We start from the raw sequence: 17,660 nt of genomic DNA on the forward strand, positions 1-17,660 counted from the left end.
GGACCAAGGGCCAGAGCACTGAGGCCTCACCCCAGGCCCAGAAGGGGTGGGTGTCAGGAGAAAAAGAGCAGCTCTCAACAGGCCAAATGCTGCTGCTCCCTGGCACTGCTGCTGTGCTGGGACTCTGTTTCCCTGCCCCTCTGCACACAGGCACTGCCCTGCCAGGCTCATCAGAGGTCTCAGAAGATTGAATTCACAAAAACAAGTCACAGAAGGATCCCTGACTTTGTTTCAATGCATTCCTCATTTACCCAGACTCTGGGTCAAATTCGAGATGTAGACAGTGAACCAGACATGGGATGAATAATCAATATTCACTGTACACAACTTTATCCCAGGAGAAAAACCACATGAAAACCCTAACCCAGCACCACAAAAACCTGAGCAGGCAGGCTGAACAAGGAGTCCCATTCTGATGCTAGGGAAGAGAAAACAGGCAGTTTGTGCCTTCAGAAAAGCATCCAGTCATCATTTTCCTCAGGGCATCCTTGAAGCAAAAGATTTCCTAAGACAGATGCCAGAGCTTGGCAGCAGGCTGTCCTTCTGAGCTTGGAAAATCTCTGCTAACTTACCTAACAATGGTACAAACCCCCCACGTTAATGTTGCCAAACAGCTGCATCTGCAGGATTGATGTTCCAGCATTACCTAATGCACAATTATCACACCTCTTTTTAAAATTAAAGGAGAGGAAAAAAAAAAGTGGAGGGTGAGGGGAGAGTCCCAACCCCAGTCATCCATCAAGTGTACATCCTGGCCACTGCTCCCAAGAAATTTAATATATGCTAAAAAGATATAAAAAGACATCAAAAGCTTTCAGAAATAAAAGTGCTTCAGAAGCTAGATTTTAATATTGCCAAGTGGGTTTTTGCCAGATTATGAAGTTGACTGAAATGCCAGGATACTGCATTTTGGAAGCGGCAGCAGCTCACATATTGCCTTGTATTAGTGGCTGAAGTGCTTTCCCCAGGCAGGAATTTTTATTTCAGTTATAATCTTTGAACCATTACATTTTCAGTGATGTATTTTTATATTTACAGTTGACATCTTCATAGAAAAATGAAACCTTTGAGCAACAGCTCTAAAGCATGAAGGCTGTCTGCAGTAAATACTAAATTATTTTACACCCAAATGGAACCTGTTGTTTTTAGCTAAAATTTAATAAACCTTAAATCAATGACCTTTCTTTTACTGAAAGCCTGCCCTTTGGAAAACTAACTTTCCCAAGAAACATATTCGGGTGAATAAATGCCAAACAAAGGGCTATTAAAATCTAAACATTTTCCCAATTTACAGCTTGTGAACATTTAGTTCCTAAATTCCCGACTGCTACCTAATGTACAGAACAGTGGTGCCTTGGTTGAATCACATATCATTGATTTCAGAGTATCACACTGATCTCATTGATAATAAATCCTTCCACTCATTACAGCACACTCAAAAGCACCCTGCTATTTAATTTCAATGGAAAAATGGCCCAAAGTGTCTAAAACATTTACTTTTGCTCATGTAAAAGTGCTGGCATTTTACTTCCTTCCTGATAAGCCAGTGCCAATGGACCTGATTATTCTTTTCTTATTCAAAGCATATCAGTAGTTCTAAAGCACCCTCAATCTTATCAGGTGTCTGAACAGCACAGTTACTGAAAACAGTTTGTACTGCTCCTCTCTCCTCCTGCCAGGCTATCAGATAAACCCAGCTAACTCTCTGTATTTACACACAATCAAACATAAGCTGTGTCTTCAACACACTGTAGCCTGTTTCTGGCATGTTACAGGTTTGCTGCTTGACATTAGTTGTAACCAAAACAGCAGCAGTGAATTAGCTTAGAGCAAAAATATAGTCACTCCATAGCATGTAACACAAAGGGGACACAGGAGAGGAAAAAAAAAGAGAAACATTTTGTGAAGTAAGAATGATCACTCTCATCTCAGCAGTTCACAGGTATTTATCTGGTGCTACTTGAAAAAGAGCATGGAAGCAGCAGGATTCAAATGCATTCAAACCAGACCTGACACAGGCCTCAAGAATAGAAAAATAATTTCTATTTTTTTTTTGTTTATTTTATTCTCCTGTCCTCTAGGAACTATCTCTGATTTGCAAGGGGTGAGAAAGTGAAAGAAAGGAAAATGGTTAGAGCGACTGAAAACATTTAAATGCCTTTACAGTTTTTGTCTGTGACAAGACTGATTTTCATGATCCATCCTTCATCTGGCACTAAAAGACCCCACAAAAACAAACCAAAAAAACACTCTCCCCCAAACAAACCTCTCAGCAACTCTCCTTTTCATTCAGTGTCTCGGATACAGAATTTTCAGTGCTGACTACTGAGGAAAAACACAAAGTCAACTCCTTCAGAAGGGCCACGGCTTTGAAGATTTTGCTTCCTGCACAGCCCTAGGGAACAGGCACAGCATCTCCCTTCCTTCTTCTCAGGATAACAGGATATCCTCGGGATGAGCGCAGTGCTGGAAGAGTTAAACATTAACCTGGCTGTGCCCTGGGCACTCTCACCTGGCTAAATGAAAAGTTCTGGAATGCCGGGAGAAATCCTGAGTTGCAGCTCTTTGATTAAGTACAGCCTTCTTCAGAAGCTGAAGCTCCAGCCCCTGAGTGGAGGCTCCTTCCCACCACCCCCTCCCACTGACAGTCCCCCTGAGCAATATAATATCAACTCAAACATAAAAGGACAGTGGCATTCAACCTCCACAAAGACAGGACCAAATCCTGCAGCCAATTTGATGACAGAAAGAAAATTTAAAAGTGAATAAAGAATACAGAGAAAATTGCTTGACCCTTTGTTACATTTCCAATCTATGGAGAACTACACAAACTGCCAGTAGCAGAGTGCTCAGAGTACATAAAGGAGTGTGATTTCACCATTTTGTTAAATATTGGTTTTACTCAATTTTTGTATCTTGTATTTCTTTAAAAATATTCATGTGTGAGATTGAAAAAAGTGTTTCTTTCAAAAACAGCTCTAGAAACCAACCCAGAAATAGGGGGAGAGGGGTGAAAGAGCAGCAATCACACGTACAAGAATGGTCTGAATAAAGCAAGTCACCTCTTGCCCACCCATCCTGGCACCTGATGGGAAGGAATTTTGGAAATGCTTAGGAACAAGCTAACACTACATTTTAGATATGACTTTTTCATCTCTATATCTACAGGACTTTAAATTGTTTCATGTCTAGCTGGCTTGGAGGGGGGAGCACACACACACAACTGGTTATAATTTCTTAATTATTTTTACTTTTCTTTTAATTTTTATTTCCTTTTTGTTTGTTTGTCTGAGATTTTATTTCTGAGGACATTCAAAACAAGAAACAGCAACTCCACATCATCTTCTCATTCTAACTTGCCAAAGCCATCAATGTCTGATCACACCCATTAGAATCTCACTGGAGCCAAAAATTTGCGACAGCTTGACCAGTTGTTTAAGGAAAGAGTGTGTGATGGAGCAAAGCTAAATCGACACATCTGGGATACTTCTGACACTCCTCAGCATGGCTAATATTGATTTGTTTTCTTTGGCTAGGTAAGTGCTGCCCAAACACATTACCTATGGTATGTAGTTTCAATCCAAATGATGAAAAGGAGATGTGCAGGTTTTTTCCACTTACAGCAACATGAAAAGACACAGAGGAGGAAGAGACATCCACGCTAAGCTACAGAGTAATAACCTCAAAAACCTCACATCACTTTATCCTAAAGTTTGGTTTCAGAACAAAACTCTTGAAGAGAATCTTACGCCCTCCCATATAAAGACAGCAGCTCAAAGCTGCAAAGAGTTTTGCTCATGGAAAGGGAATATAATTTTCAGTGTACAATAAAAGGATATATTTGGACTATTCTCACATGCACAGGGGTAGCTAATTATATTTCAGCAGGTTATCATAGAAATAAATGTGCACAATTCTGTATAAGGACACTATAAATGGCTTGATTAGACCGAGAACAAGGAACTTCTATTCCATACACCCTGATATACTAACTTACCACAGCACATGGCCATCCTTCTCCAATTTCAGATTTAAGGTCTGTGTCAGTGTCACAAAAAGTAAGAAATTTTTGTTTTGTTCTGCCTCGTAAATTATTTTGATCTAAATCCACAAATTTCCTCAAGATTTCATACAAATTCAGAATGGTGACCCAGGGTAAAAATCAGACATTCAGCAGTACAGAAAAACAGCACATGCTTATCTTACACTGTGTGAAAGAACCTACATTGCTCTAATTTTCATTAGGCTGTTAATAGATGTTTCTCCTAGCAAGTACAGGAAGCTGAAGTGAAAAAAACTAATTTTATTTCAATTTTAAAAGAATTGGGAAACGATGCTCTGATTAAAAAGCTATGCTACTTAAAACAGGAAAATAATTGGAAATTAGACAAGATTCCCTTTAATGCAAACCTGCTATATTAAGGAATAGCAAAGAGAAAAGCCCCTCTTCGTTTGAAGGAAATAAGAATTAGTTGAAAAAACATTACAAGTGTTGTGTAAAGAAACCCAAGAGATTTAGAGCTTCTGTAACACAGCAAATACATAAATTGTTTCAGAAGACACACAGGTCAAAAGGCAGCAATCAACCATTCTAGAAAAGTTACACTCCAAAGTGCTACTGAAAAGGCAATACCAAGTCATTTAAAATATAATTAAGGAAGACTATCTAAAATAGCAGGATACAATTCAGTTTCATATTTTTCTTTCATGGTTCACAGGATTTTTATTTCTTGACAAACAAACCATAACAAAATCAAAAAACAAAAATCCCCACAACTATAGGACTTTTGGAGAGGACTAAGGACCATTAAAATTGAATGTGTATTTTGTATTTTTGCCTGAGGACATCATGATGCACATTAACAACCACATGTAGGAGTTGTCCCTCCGTAAAATAATTATATTCTTTAGGTGTAAATACAGCCAAGAACACATGTAGCTGAAAAGACAGTTCCCCATTTGACAGCCAAAACTTACAGGAATATGAATAAATATTATTATTTTCATTTACTTAGAATGAGGAAATCTTAAAACAAAAAATACAGCATCTTTTAAAAGCAAAACTGTGAGTACAATACAAAAACTGCTAGATTAGATGGAGAATCTGGTATAAAATCAGGTGCAAACACTTTACATTGCTGGCCAGCTCTCTTCTCAGGGATTAAAAAAAACCAAACAAAATAAAAACACATAAAAGCAGCTGGATTTTGACAAGCAACTGCATAGAGGGAAGTTATACAGCTCTGCATATATATGCTTACTGTGTATGCGTCTGTGTGCATACACACAACAATAGAGTGCACTGCCCAAACTGCCTAAGGAATACACTCCATACCTGTAACACACACACAGGCACAGATAGAAACGTACTGGAACACAAAACTGGCTGTGCACAGACAGAGGATTGCACAGAAAATGCAAATATATAAAACAAACCCACACACAGACATGCTGCTACAGATCTGACTGTGCACGTGTGACTGCCGACCTCAAGCCTGAAAGATGACACACAAAATGGAAAAGAACAGGGAATGAGTGGAATGTCAAGCTGCAGCCACTGTTGGTGTCACCCCTGCACAATGAAACATATAAGTGTGACTGGAGACAGAGAGGGGAAATATTTCACTGTCAGTGCGTGTCGAGAAATGCAATTCATTTCTCTCTCATGGGCTTTAGGACAACGATAATTTAATACAAGGCCAGTGGATGGAAAAGAGATAAAAACTGAACAAACTGGCCCGGCACAATCACAGATCTCCCCTAGAGAGCTCGGCAGCGTGAGGCTCATATGCACTTGGAACAGATCAACATTTTATTGTTTCTTCCCTCCAGGAATTTCCTGTGAAAAAGAATTCATAGCAAAGCTTATCTTACAGACAGAGGCTACTCTGGGCTTCAATAGGAGCAAGAATTCCTTCCATATTGTTTTTCCTACTTATCCTATGCTTTTCACTTATTCTAAGCAAAAAACAATTCTTTGATCTACTTCCTTGAAAGGTTCAAATAAGCATTTTTTTCATTCCTCCTTACACTTTCACAGAGGTGCAAGCAACCTCCCCGTAGGTCAAGGGTCAGTCCTTTAAAAACTATTCTGTAAAAGAAATAATCACGTCACTTATTAACGAACAATCTATATTTTTATACCATAATTTGTCTATCTTAACTTTGCTCTGTAACATACAGAAATAGCAGCATAACATTTGGACTGACATATCTGTGAGAACAGACATCTACTTTTTAGCTACTCTAAGCAAAGTAGGCTTCAAGTATTGTTAAATATTATCAAGGACAAGTTACCTTCTCTATTTGATGAACAGCACCATGGATTTGAAATTAATTGCAAAAGTAGGGTTGGTTAATGAGGTGGCCCTTCTCTTTTCTCAGCAGTGCAAGCACAAGTATTTTTCTGCTGGCTCAATAATTTTAAATGCCCAAAGTGCTATTAACTAAGTTGGAATCTGATTAAAATATGAACTTCAAAATATTCACAACAGCTAATGCAGCTACACACACACACACACAAAAAAAAAAAGCTTAGGAAATTCTTATCTCTTTTCTTATCATGAAGCATGTGTTTGGAAAAATAATAATTAAATAAATTGTTCCCCACAGATTCTACCAGTTGTTTTGCTTCTCATCAGCATCTTTGAAACCAGTTTGTTAAGACAATAGTTGTTCTTTATTTTGGAACTATGGGGATGATGCCCTTCTACCTGCCTCAGTCTGAAATGAAATTTGTGGGAAATGTTAAAGCTTAAGGACTATTAGAAAAGGATAGCATGCCTTAGGAAAAAACAGGGGGGAAAAGTATGGGAATAATGATCAGCCATTCCAGAGAATTCATGGATATCCACAAGGGCTTTGCTAATAACACGGGTAAATTACTGCTGAAACGCACCAGGGTCAGTCAATAAAGGAGCACAGTCATAAACACATTAAAATGAGCACCCAGCACTAAAAGAGGTCCTTCAGTCCACCCCTTTCCTCCCTTTACAAATGAAAGACACTTCTAAAAAATTCCTCAACAATTAGAAGTTATGCCAAAATATTTTAAAGAGTGAAGCTGATACAAACTCTTTGAAGTTTAGCACAGAATCCCCCTGCACACACACATCACACAGGCATGCGAATCTACACACACACTCCTGTTCATCCCTGCACAGACATAACCCAGACAGACTCGCAGGGTAACTCCACACACCATTCCCACATCACAACATGAGAACGGTTAGAAAAACATATGTACACCAACCCTCACTGCACTGAAGCATTCACAGGATGTGACACCTGTGTCCACTTTTTAAATGTTACAGCCATTCTACACAACCTTTATTTCCTGTCAGCTGAGTATTCTATCAGCTGCATTCTAAGATGAAACTCTATGCACATGAACAGTTGAATTTGTTCCACCTTTAAACGCTGCTGCACATTTTTAAATGGACAAAGTAGGGAAACTGCTAAGTGTTCAAATGAATGAAATACAGTGAGCCACAAAAGGCAAATGTACATAGTGTACAGCAGCTTTCTGGAGTTACAGGTCTGCTCAATTTTTTATGTTTGACATTCAGAGACCATGTTTAAATTTATTAAACTACTCCCATTCTGTACCTCCACCCCCCTTTTTTGGAGTGTTTCAATTGCCTTTCCTTCTTCCAACAGCTGTGACAACTGTTAAAACAGTCAGCAAAATGAGGTCCACTCTATAATCCTTTAGTCAACGTTACATTTTAACCAGAGGTTGAGGGAGATTTCCTGTTATGAATGCCCTGATTCATTAAAATTTATTAAACTGACACATATGTCAAAATGAGTAGATACATTTATTGCATCTGTTAGCTCACTAACTCTTAGTAATTATTAGTGCTGTTGTTATTGCTGAAAGAGCAAAAACTCAAGACTGCAGCTGGCTTTAAGTTATTGCATTCTTTAACATGCTCTGCCTTAAAATCAAAGCACACCTAGCGATGGTCAGACAGATGTCTCTGCACTCTCAAAATGTTCAGATAATTTTTAGCTCAAATCCTCTCTACTCTCACCCATAACAAGAACTGCAGAAACTACAATACCTATTTTGTATGTCCTTATGCTCACATGTGCATATGCATGTCACAATATAGAGTCAAATCACAATTGCTATGGATATTATTAATGTGTCAAACTCTGGGGTTTATTAATTGAGACAGGGAAGTAGATATGTTTCTCAATGTTAGTTCTTTCTCTGTGTCCACTCAATCCCACACACCTCAAGCCCTGCACTCACACAATATATTGGGAGTGTTTTAAGATGGCTTTTAATTGAGCCAAAGAGGAGGAAAAAAATTAGTTCAAATCTTGCGCCAGAGCCAAAAAGACATGTGCCCCGATTTCATTGAAATGCATCTACTCTAACAGGCTTATCTAAACTAATCCTTCAAATTAGCTGTAAGAAGGTACATTCAAGAAAACTCCTTTGGGGAGGTTGGGGGAGACAAAACATCCACAAAAGATGATGACCTCGAATAAAGCCCAACCTAACACCCAACTTATCATCTCTTTACCTATTTTTTTAAAAACGTGTCACTGTAGTAAAAGCTGTAGAAACTGCATTCTTACCTTTCTGAAGCTATCTTACACTATACACAGTGCACTGATCTATAAACCATATCTGAAAGGGGACCCTCCTCTGTTTAATTTCTGTTATTTACCCCGGATCATCACAGTGGGTTTTCCCTGCACCCCCTTCCCAAACTGTGCTCCCGCCAGCCAGGCTGTTTGCTGCTTCCCGTATCATTTCACCACCGTGCCATCGCCGCCATTCACTTTTCCTGCCTGGCTCAATTCCCCCCAGCCCTGCGCTGTGCAGGCAGCAAGGACAGCGAGTGGGCATCTCCCTCTAGCACACTGTCACCTCCCGAGCAGCCTCTGCGCTGCTGCGGCCGGGGCGATGTGGTACCTGCTCTTCTTCGTGGTGCAGGGAGAGCGGCTCCGGCAGGGAAAGTCCTCCTGAGTCCATGTGCGCCCAGCCTTGGAACAAAGCCTTGGAAATCTTTTATCCATACACGGGATGACTGGAACCATCACTTACATCAGGGTTATCTCTACGTACTGTCTTTATGTTGAATGACATCTAATGCATGGTTTTTAAAACAAGAGATTAAAGGGGTTGCACTTTTTAAAGGTCCAAGGAACACTCAATTCAACCCTCACAGTTGAATAAATAACACTCCAATAAATAGCGACATCAGAAAAGCATCGATTTTAAGTCCTGAAAACCAGAAAAGGGACTTTCCACATGGGTGTCCTGTCATCCAGAACTAGAAGGGAAGAATTCAATAGAATAAAGAAGTCTATAAGTGTTCTCTCCAAGATCAAGGTGAGATTCTCTCTCTTCTAACATTTCACTGACCTAGGAAGTAAGATTTTGGAACACAATTAATACTGGGGAAAAATGAGACCAGTGAAACATCCTGAGCTCAGGAGAACCTGACTGTGCTGGGGAATCAGAGCTTTCACCCTGGGAAATGAACTGCTCTGAAAGAGTGGGAAGAAACCAGGAACAAAGGCTGAGTTCAAATGCTCAAGAGTAAACAAGTCCTTCCTCCCCAAAAGGTCTGAGCTACCCTGAACTCATCTCTAGACATCCATGGAAATAAAACAGCCTGACCTTGAACCCAAGGGAAACAAAGACAAATTCCACGGCTGAAGCTGGAGCAAGGTTGGGGGGGGGAATGTGTCACTCTTCTATGACATCACATGCTCCCCGTGACATCACATCCTTCCTGTGACATCACACCTCCCCTATGATATCACATCCATCATATGACATCACATGTCTCCTATGTCACATATCATTCCTGTGACATCACATCATCCCGTGACATCACAGCTCCCCTGTGACATCACATCCTCCCATATGACATCACACTTCCCCTGTGGCATCACAGCTGACCTCACATCCACCATATGACATCACATCTCCACTCTGATATCATATAATCCCTGTAACTTCATGTCCTCCCAATAACATCGCAGGTCCCCTGTGTCCTCACCTCCTCCCCATGACATCACATCCTTCCTGTGATATCACATCTTCCACTATGACATCACATCCTTCTTGTTACATCACATCTCCTCTATGACATCACATCCGTCATATGACATCACATCTCTCCTGCGACATCACATCTCCGCTATGACATCACAGCTACCCTTTGACATCACATCCTCCCCGTGACACCACACTTCCCCCTATGTCACATTTCCCCTATGTCACATCCATAATGTGACATCACAGCTACCCATGACATCACATCCATCATGTGACATCACAGCTCCCCATGACATCACAGCTCCCCTGTGACATCACATTATTCCAGTGACATCACAGCTCCTGTTATGACATCACATCCTTCCCGTGACATCACATCTCCCCATGACATCACACCTCACCTGTGATATCATAGTCCCTGTGACATCACGTCCTCCCCTGTGACATCACATCCTCCCCGTGACACCACACCTCCCCTGTGTCACATTTCCCCTATGATGTCACATCCATCATGTGACATCGCAGCTCTTCTATGGCATCACACCTGTCTTGTGACATCACATCCTTCCTGTGACATCACATCTCCCCTGTGACATCACATCCAGTGACATCCAGATCCATCCCAAGGCTGGGTGTGTGTGTGACACAGGCAGAACCACAAATGCCTGCACAGCCCAGAGCAGTCAGTGTGGTGCTGTGCTTGCTGCTGCAGAGACCCCCAGGGAACAAACACAGCGAGTAGTTTCGGAGGAAGGGGAGTCCCTAAGGAGGACACTTACCTTATTATTACTTATTATTTGTAATATCTCATAGATCTATCATACAACACCTAAGGATGGATTCTATAGAATATGTGCCATAGATATTTGTGTTGGGTCTGGCTGAGCTGCAGTTCAGTTCCCCACAGCAGCCCTCCCAGGGCTGTGCTTGGCATTGGCAGCTGGAAGGGGGTTGAGAACATACCAGTGTTTTGGCCACTGCTGAGCACAGCACCAACACTGGGACATTCCCTCCTTAGCTGAGGGCAAGACCCTGGGAGGGGACCCAAGTAGGCCAGCTGAGCCCAACTGACCCAAGGGACATTGCAGACCATGGGAGGTCAGCTCAGCTCTAAAAGCTGAGGCACGGAGCAGGAGGGGGGCATTCATTGTCTAATGGCTGCCTGCTGAGGAACCGTCCCGCGGACCCAAGCCCTGCTCCTCAGGAGTGGCCGACCATGGCTGCTCTAGGGAAGCAGAGAACAAACCCTGCTGTCTTTTGCTTCTGTGCACAAGCATCGCTTTGCTTTTTGCTTTTAAAAAACTGTCTTATCCCAACCCACCAGTTGTTTTTTTTTTTCCACCTTACTCTCTCCCCTGTCCTGCTGGGAAGGGGAGTGATAGAGCGGCTGGGTGGGCACCTGGTGTCCAGCCAAGGTCAACCCACCACACACCTGAACATTTACAGAGACTCCACCACCTCCCCGGGCTACTTGTTTCAATGCCTGAACACTCTCTCAGTGGAAAAGGGTTTCTTTAATATCTAATCTGCGCCTCGCCTGATGCAACTTAAGGTCATTTCCTCTCTTCCTGTCACTAAAGGCTTTGCAGAAGAGACCAACCCCAACCCCACTAAAAACCTCCTTTCAGGTCATTGTAGAGAGCAATGAGGTCCCCCCTGAGCCTCCCCTTCTCCAGACTCAACCAGCCCAGTTCCCTCAGCCATCCCTCAGCAGACATGTTTTCCAGAGCCTTCCCCAGCTCCGTTCCCTTCCCTGGACACGATCCAGCCCCTCAAGGGCCTTTTTTCACTGAGGGGCCAGAACTGGACACAGCACTCGAGGTGGGGCCTCCCCAGTGCCCAGCACAGAGGGACAATCAGTTCTCTGCTCCTGCTGACCACACTCTTCTCCACAAAGGCCACGATGCCCTTGGCCTTCTGGCCCCCCTGGGCACACTCTGCCTCATATCCAGTTGCTGTCAAGCAGCACCCCCAAGTCCCTTCATGCTGAGCAGCTCTCCAGCCCCTCTGCCCCCAGCCTGGAGCGTTCCAGGGGGTTGTTGGGACCCATGGCCAGGCCCTGACATTTGGCCTTATTGATCCAGCCTGTCGAGATCCCAGAGCATGTTCCAACAAGGACATGGTGGAACCTCATGGAACCAAGGACCATTGTGACACTGCAGGGCCTTCTGGAGCCAAAGGAGCCCTGGGACACTGGGCAATCTCATGGGATCAAGGCAGCACTGGAACCCTGGGAAAACTCCTGGAGTTTAGGGCCCATTGTGACACTGCAGGTCCCCATGGAACAAAAGGAACCCTGGGGCGCTGCAGAAACTCATGGAAACAAGGGACCAGTGTGACATTAAAGGGGCTGATGGAATCAGGAGTCCATTGGGACAATCCAGGGCCTCATGAAATTAAAGGAATTCTGGGACACTGTCAAACCTCCTGAAACCAAGAGTTCCTGCTGACATGCGTGTCCTCCTGGAACCAAGGGAGCCCTGAGATATTTTTGAACCTCCCAGAATCCAGGGGCCATTGTGACCCTGCAGAACCTCCTGGATTCAAGTGGTCCTTGTGAAACTGCAGGCTCTCCTGGAACCCAAGGATTCCTGGAACACTGCAGAGCTGATGGAACCAAGGGGCCACTGTCCCACTGCAGCTACTTGTGAAGCACAAGGGACCCTGGGACAATGGGAAATCTCCAAGAATCCAAAGGGCATTTTGGGACTGCAGGGTCTCATGGAACTAAAGGAACCTTTGGAGACTGTGCATCCTCATGGAACCAAGGGGCCACTGGGATATGTGGGGCCTCATGGAACCAAAGGATTCCTGAGAAATTTTGGAACCCCAAGGAATCCAGGGGCCATTGTGACATGTGGGGCCTCCTGGAAGCAAAGGAACTTTGAGAATTTCTGTGGGAACAAGTTAAGGCAGCAGCAGCTGCACTCAGTTAATCAGGATCCAAAAGGAGTGTTTTGGCCTAGACTGGTGTTTTCCATCAAGAGAGTGCTGTTTGCCAAAGTGGAAACCACTTGGAACGCTCTGCATGGTAGCCTGTGTTTTCTCTGGTGGATGAACACAGCCAGCACATGAGATGAGGGGAATGTGTGGGATCAGGGCACTGCTTTGGGGCCATGCTGGGAATTCCAGAGGACTAAAAGACAAACACCGGTTGATGCTCACGAGAGAAGAGGAATAAAAGGGGACATGGAAAAGTGTCGGCGGAAAAGTCCCAAAATGGAACTCTGAGTGTGCAACCGCATTTTCTCCTTCAGTGCCCACAGGAGAGGGGGCAAAAAGTGGGGATTGGGACCCCAAAACTGTTCGTGGGGGAAATTGGGGATTGAGGGGACAATGGGAAAGTGGGAGGAACAGGGAGAAGGGTGGAAAAGGGGAGGTGGTCTGGCGAGTCTGATGGTCCTATAAGGGTCTTTGGGCACAGGGGGGTTGGCAAAGGGGGGTGGCCCCCCTGAGCTCCCAACTTCCTGGGGGGTGCTGGGGGCTGCTGGATCCAATCTCAGCCTTGGATTAGGCCAACACATTCAGTTTAGAGGAATACAGAGCTGTGACTTAACCACTTTTGTTTCCCAGGTTTTAATGATGGAAAATCAGATTTATTGATAGAAATGAATTATTTAGGGTTCCAAATGATCAGACAAAAGATCTTCATCAGAATTATTTACTGCACAATAGAAACACTAAAACTACCAGGAGTACAGGATAAGATAGGACAGTGCTCTACACTAAAGCAATTGTTGAAGCAATTCTACTCAAGCTGGCACAAAAGCAAGAATTCTTAATTAGAGATGGATGGAACTCCCTGAGACCAAGGCTGGTGGGGAGATCTCTGCTCTCAACCTCCAGGACTGACCTTGGGGGGTCCCCAGCCAAGGCAGGAATCTCCACACACCCCCTCAAAAAGGGTTCTGTTGGAAGAACCTGCCCCTGTGAAAGGGGACTGGCCCTTTGTGGTCGAAAGGGATGGACTGACAGTCACTGGACTCCAGGGGTTGCCTCACCATCAGGGGGTTCATTTGGGGTGGAAGCAGCGGTCGAAGCTCTTCCCGCAGTTGGGGCACTGGTAGGGGTTCCCTTCCGGTGGGTCCGTTGGTGTTTGGTCAACTTAGAGCTCTTGGTGAAGCTCTTCCCACACTCCCCACACTTGTAGGGCCTCTCCCCGGTGTGGATGCGCTGGTGGGTGACGAGGTTGGATTGCCGGTTGAAGCCCTTCCCGCAGTTGGTGCAGCGGAAGGGCCTCTCATCCGTGTGCATCTGCTCATGCCTGAGGAGATTTGAGCTGCGCTGAAACCTCTTTCCACATTCCAAGCACTTGTAGGGCCGTTCCCCAGTGTGGATGCGCTGGTGTTTGCGGAGGCTGGAGCTGTCACTGAAGCTCTTCCCACATTCCCCACATTTGTAGGGCTGTTCACCAGTGTGCATGCGACGGTGGGTGCGGAGGGTGGAGCTGTCCCCGAAGCTCTTCCCACAATCCCCACACGAATAGGGCCGTTCCCCAGTGTGGATGCGATGGTGGGTGCGGAGGGTGGAGCTGTCCCTGAAGCTCTTCCCACATTCCCCACATGGGTAGGGCCTCTCCCCAGTGTGGATGTGCTGGTGGGTGAGGAGTTGGGTGCTCTTTCTGAAGCTCTTCCCACATTCCAAGCACTTGAAGGGCTTCTCCCTGCTGGGAGGCTGCTCAGGGACCACCAGGTCGCAGCTCCCCCTCAAGCTCCAGCCGCCTTCCCAGCACAGGCTGGCTCTTTCCTCCTCAGAGCACCCTGGGCTGGCTTTGGAGCCCCTCCTGTGGGGGGATCTCCAGCCCTTTTCCTCCCCGCTGCCTTCCTGCACCGTGGAGCCCTTCAAAACGGCCTCTCCCACCAGTTTCTGCCGGGGGGATTTGTCCTCCGGGCTCTCCGTCCTCAGCTCAGGGCCTGGGGCAGGAAGCAAGAAGGACAGGGAGGGGATTTGCCTCTGGCCCAGAGGGAAGGCCAAGGACATCCCCCCAACTCTGGCCTAGGCAGGACGGCGGCGGCAGCGGGGTTGTCATGCAGCCGGGGCCATGATCGGCTGCCAGAGCCAGCACAACACCAGCCAAAAGGGCCACTGACTTCCTCCTCACCTGCCTGGGGGGCCCGCGGCATCTTCCTCTTCCTCGCAGCCTCCTCCTCCATCCGCCCAAGCTTTGGAAAAAACAAATCCTGATGGGGGGGAAACAAAGGCTGAGTGCATTGGCTTGGGGGTTCCTCCTGCCCAAGTACACCTCTAGAACTCACTGGGCATCCTGTGACCATAAAAACCTCCAAAACACCAAGATTCAGCCCAGAAAGACCAAAACCACCCAGATACAAGGAAAAAACCTCTAAGAAATAGCGAGATGAACCCCCCCCACAAACTGCAAAAAGTAAAAATTTAGCCAGAAAATACTCCAAATTATGAAGATTCAACCCAAAAAAATGGTGTTTAATTGGGAGGATGAGGGGAGTGAGATCATTTCATGAGCACTTGATTGAGTTGCTGTATATTAATCAAAAGTTGTATTAATGTAGTCTCACTTAAAACTCACCAGGGCTGTTCTTCGAGGTTCTCTGGCCCCCTGCCCGTCCGAGGCTGTTTTTCCAATCCATCAAACCAAGTGTGCCAAACGCCCTGGTTGGTCAGTGCCGGCTGGGGGAGCGGGCACTCGCTGAGGGGATGAGAAAACTGCACCCGGGGCTGGGCTGAAAGAGGCTTCAGCACCACTTCTGATGGCCCAGGGGCAGCATCTGGCTGCGCCCAAACAGGGAGATGGCACTTGTTCCTCTGCAGGGAGTCAAGGGCAGGAGAGTAACTCCTGCTGCATGGATGGAATGGCAGAGGATCCCTTGGGTCCCCAGGATGGATCAGCACTTGGGGATACAAACTGCCCTCAGGCTCAGGATGCAGCTGCCAGCACAGATTTCCCTGAAAAGTCTGCAGTAAGTCAAGCTCTGGAGAGTAGGTGTGCAGGGACTTGATGGGGATGGACAGGGGCCCAGCAGGGACAGCCAGGGCCTGCAGGGGAAGGCACAAGAACAACCTGGCCCCCCACACTGCCAGGGCTGTCTCTGCTCCTCCTTGCAGGCTCCGTGGCCAGGCACAGTTTGTGTTCCTGGGTGCCACCATCTCAGCACTTGGAGCTGCTCAAATCAGCGCCCGCCGCTCTGCAGCAAAGTCCAGCTCACCTGGCACACAGGGGATGGAGACAGCACCTTCTCGGGAATGGGCACCTTTGTTTCTTCCCCACCACGGGGCTGTCCTTCCTCTGAAGCACCTCTGCCTTGCACTTATTCTCAGGCTCACCTCAAGGACAGCTCTGGGCTCACCTCAGGGCCTGGGCTCAAGGACAGGAACCTGCAGGGAGGGGACATGATGTGCAAGCTGAGGGCTGCCTGCTTGGACCAGAGCTGTGGGCTTCTTTCTCCTTCTAGAACCGTCCCAGAACTTATCCTGCTTTTCTAACACCACACATTTACAGACTAACCTTGCAGATATATATGGACAGACATCTCTATCACCCTGTGGATAGAGCCTCAAGCATGTGCTGCCATAGGAATGGGAATCAGAGAATCACAGAATCAGCCACGTTGGAAAAGACCTCTCAAATCATCAAGTCCAACCCTTGATCCAACCCCACCGTGCTTCCCAGACTATTGAGGATTGGTTAGAAACACGAGGGCATATGAACATGGCTAAGGCCATGGATGAGCTGCTAAAGTATAAAACGCAGTCTGACTAGGCCCATGAGAAAGTCTGAGATAGCAGGGCCGTGAGAAAGTAGCAATGTCCTTGTGTATTCTAACTTGGGCTGAAAAACAGGAGCTTGGCATTTGAAAAACAAAACACTTAACGAGCCACCTGTGTAAACAATGGAAGGCAGTTGAGATGATATCACCTATTAGTCAAGTACCAATTAGGAGCTTAATCCCTGTAATATGGATGAACCTATTATAGAGTGTATATTAAACTGCTGTCAATCTGCAATAAACGAAGTTCCTGGATCCTTACATTAAGTGTTCAGAGCTTTCCTCGTTTGCGACAAATTTGGCGCCCGTGTAACAGGGACTAGAGGGGTCCCTAGGGATCAAAGTCGGATTCCTGGGCTGGAGTCAAGTCGGACTCCCGAGAACCAAGTCGGGTTCTTGCAGCCGCGGTCGGACGAAGTAGCTTCGGTCAGTCTTGCTGTGCAGCGCAAGAAGGCGAAAGAGTTGGACGAAAAAGAGCTCAACTTGCCGCCACCGAAAGCCTCTTTTTCGGGATTTTGGACGGCGAAAGAGTTACGCTCCGCGTCCCAGGTAGCGAAAAGAGCTCAAACCTGCTGCCGCCAAACGCCTCTCGTTCGGGGATTTTGGACGGCGAAAGAGTTAAGTTCCACGCTTCCGGCAATGAAATAGTTGGACTCAGCGCCCGGGACTACTCCTGAAGAAGGAGACCCGCCGACAAAGCCGCAAGAAGTCTCATGGAAAGGGCTGCACGTAGCGTGGTAATGCGTTGTTTAGGTAATGGAGAGACAGGCGGCACTTTCATTGCTCCAATGTTTTTTGGAAAAGCGGGGAGTTAAAGGGTTAGATTTAAAAAAGGATTTACCAGAATTGCTTAAGGTGGGGTTTGCGAAAGGGTGTTTTGTGGACCCCAA

General features: G+C 45.7%; 1 protein-coding gene across 1 annotated transcript in view; it reads right to left on the reverse strand.

Moving 5' to 3' along the window:
• Positions 1-17,660, reverse strand: part of LOC113981522 (zinc finger protein 501-like) — an 81,772-nt gene that overhangs the window by 37,706 nt on the left and 26,406 nt on the right. The window contains exon 3 of the mRNA XM_027708923.1: positions 14,133-14,462. Coding sequence (XP_027564724.1) covers positions 14,133-14,462 — 330 coding nt within the window. The remainder of the gene's footprint in view (positions 1-14,132; positions 14,463-17,660) is intronic.

The sequence above is a fragment of the Neopelma chrysocephalum genome, unplaced genomic scaffold, assembly GCF_003984885.1.
Source record: "Neopelma chrysocephalum unplaced genomic scaffold, ASM398488v2 Primary Assembly neopelma1_96627, whole genome shotgun sequence".
In the NCBI taxonomy this organism is placed as follows: Eukaryota; Metazoa; Chordata; class Aves; order Passeriformes; family Pipridae; genus Neopelma; species Neopelma chrysocephalum.